General features: G+C 37.1%; 1 protein-coding gene across 1 annotated transcript in view; it reads left to right on the forward strand.

Moving 5' to 3' along the window:
* Window positions 1-2,176, forward strand: part of LOC107017862 (inositol-3-phosphate synthase) — a 3,336-nt gene extending 1,160 nt beyond the window's left edge. The window contains exons 4-10 of the mRNA XM_015218141.2: window positions 95-342; window positions 426-652; window positions 765-880; window positions 1,003-1,179; window positions 1,251-1,439; window positions 1,526-1,588; window positions 1,753-2,176. Coding sequence (XP_015073627.1) covers window positions 95-342; window positions 426-652; window positions 765-880; window positions 1,003-1,179; window positions 1,251-1,439; window positions 1,526-1,588; window positions 1,753-1,872 — 1,140 coding nt within the window. The 3' untranslated portion in view covers window positions 1,873-2,176. The remainder of the gene's footprint in view (window positions 1-94; window positions 343-425; window positions 653-764; window positions 881-1,002; window positions 1,180-1,250; window positions 1,440-1,525; window positions 1,589-1,752) is intronic.
* Window positions 2,177-2,786: the final 610 nt, after the last annotated feature.

A 2,786-nucleotide genomic window follows, 5' to 3' on the forward strand; every position in this document is an offset into this window, starting at 1 on the left:
TTAAAAAAGGAAGTAAGACGAACAAATGAAACCGGAGGATTAAATTTTTTCTGTTTGTTGATGTGTTCTTTTTTTTCAATTGATAATGAAATAGGTCAATCCAGATGATGTAGTTTTTGGAGGATGGGACATCAGCAACATGAATTTGGCAGATGCCATGGCAAGAGCTAAAGTTTTTGACATTGATCTTCAAATGCAACTGAGGCCCTACATGGAATCCATGGTCCCACTGCCTGGTATCTATGACCCTGATTTCATTGCTGCAAACCAAGGCTCACGTGCTAACAATGTCATCAAAGGAACCAAGAAAGAACAAATTGATCAAATTATTAAAGATATTAGGTAAAATGGGGTTGTTTTATTATATCACAAAGTGTATAACTTTATTTGCTTGCTAACTATAGTGTTGATTTTGGGTAAATTAGGGAGTTTAAGGAGAACAACAAAGTGGACAAGGTGGTGGTCCTGTGGACTGCCAACACTGAAAGATACAGCAGCGTGGCTGTTGGCCTTAATGATACCATGGAAAACCTCTTTGCTTCTGTGGATAGAAATGAGGCTGAAATATCTCCTTCCACCTTGTATGCTATTGCTTGTATTCTTGAAAATGTACCCTTCATCAATGGAAGCCCACAAAATACTTTTGTCCCAGGTACATTCCAGTTTCAAATTAAAAATCTTGCTTCGTTGTTGTTGTTATTGTTGTTGTTTGTTTGGGAAATCAGTTGTGTGCTAGTCTTATGTATTCATTGAAAATTGGTTAGGCCTCATTGATTTGGCCATCAAGAGGAACACTTTGATTGGTGGTGATGACTTTAAGAGTGGTCAAACCAAGATGAAGTCAGTGCTGGTTGATTTCCTTGTTGGAGCTGGTATTAAGGTATGGTTATTGCTGCTTCTAATTTCACACAGCTTTTAAACTAATAAAGCAAATTTGATATGTAAAATATGGAATCTTGAAAGAGGAAAGTTGGGTGGTGGTGAAACTTGTGTTTTTTACAGCCAACATCAATCGTGAGCTACAACCATTTGGGTAACAATGATGGAATGAATCTGTCTGCCCCTCAAACTTTCCGTTCAAAGGAGATCTCGAAAAGCAACGTTGTCGATGACATGGTTTCTAGTAATGCCATCCTTTATGAGCCTGGAGAGCATCCTGACCATGTTGTTGTGATTAAGGTAATTGATTACTAATTAAAAAGTATGACAAGGCACAATACTAGTTCTAACATTGGATTTATGGGATTCAGTATGTACCATATGTGGGAGATAGCAAGAGGGCAATGGATGAGTACACATCAGAGATTTTCATGGGTGGAAGGAACACCATTGTATTGCACAATACCTGTGAGGATTCTCTTTTGGCTGCTCCAATTATCTTGGATTTAGTCCTCCTGGCTGAACTCAGTACCCGCATTCAGCTCAAAGCTGAAGGAGAGGTCTGTTTCTTTATCCCTGACTTTTTATACATTTACAAATTACCAGTTGATTTGTCTGAATTACATGAACCATGTCTGATTTTCAGGGTAAGTTCCACTCCTTCCATCCCGTGGCGACCATCCTCAGTTATCTTACCAAGGCTCCTCTGGTAATTTCTCTAGAAGTTTCATTTCATTTCGTAAAAATTGCACCAAAAGATGTGTTCCTTGAACAGTTAATTGGTTTGGCAATACCATAAATATAACACTACAGGCAGCGTCTTAGATTAAGATGAACAGTTTTTTATGTTTGTGTTTGTAAATTGGTAAACAGGTACCACCAGGTACACCAGTGGTGAATGCCCTTTCAAAGCAGAGGGCAATGCTCGAGAACATATTGAGGGCTTGTGTTGGACTGGCACCAGAGAACAACATGATCTTGGAATACAAATGAAAAACTCATAAGATGTGAAAGGACTCAAGAAGTTGTGTAGCAGAAGAACCATGTTGTCTTTCTTTACTTTTATTTTTGTAATCTTTTTCTTATCATTAGTACTACTATAATTAGCTAAATCTCAGCCAACCCTTAGAGGTATAGCTGTTGTTTGATGATGTGCTAAGTTGAATGTCATTGTGATTTCTCTGTTGTCTTTTTGTATTAGCCCTTCATTTTCAAGATGTATTATCAGTGTTGTCTTAGCTCTTTAGAGCCAGCAACGCTTTTCTCTACAGGAAATACAACATATAGTCTTGCTCTAGTTTTCCTCTCTTTTTAATATTTTGCTCCTTTTTCATCTGCCTCTTAGATTTAAGTATTAACAGTCAAACAGTATGAAGGATATTATTAGATAGTTAGAAAAACGAGTGGACAAAGAAAGAGAGGGTATGCACAAAAGATAAGAAAGAAAAGTTGAAGAGATAGAAAGTATTGCTAGCATATCCAGAAACTATTCTCTTATTCGGTATCCTATACATTCTTCTCTATCTTGTTTGAGAGAGGTAATGTTGTTGTATTTACTACAGCTCTTTCTTATCAAATTTCTATCATTACATGAATACACAGGACTAAAGAGACAAGTAATAAATATGGCTTATGCTGCCATAACTTCTTTCATGACAACACTATCCCACCTTTGAGGAGATGATAAAGAACTAATAATGGAAGTGCTCCATGGAAAACTTGATTCCTTGAGAACACTTGTCGAAGAAACTTGATTCATGTAAAGGTATCAATGAATGAAAGCTTTGAAATGGCTGTAGAGAAATGCTCGAAAGATCTCATTGCTAGAAGCTTAGTTTCTGTCCATACATAGACTTCCCGTGGCAAAATCAAGAGCTGTAGAATTCATGATATGGTCTATGGATTTT

Source organism: Solanum pennellii, chromosome 4 (assembly GCF_001406875.1).
Source record: "Solanum pennellii chromosome 4, SPENNV200".
Lineage (NCBI taxonomy): Eukaryota > Viridiplantae > Streptophyta > Magnoliopsida > Solanales > Solanaceae > Solanum > Solanum pennellii.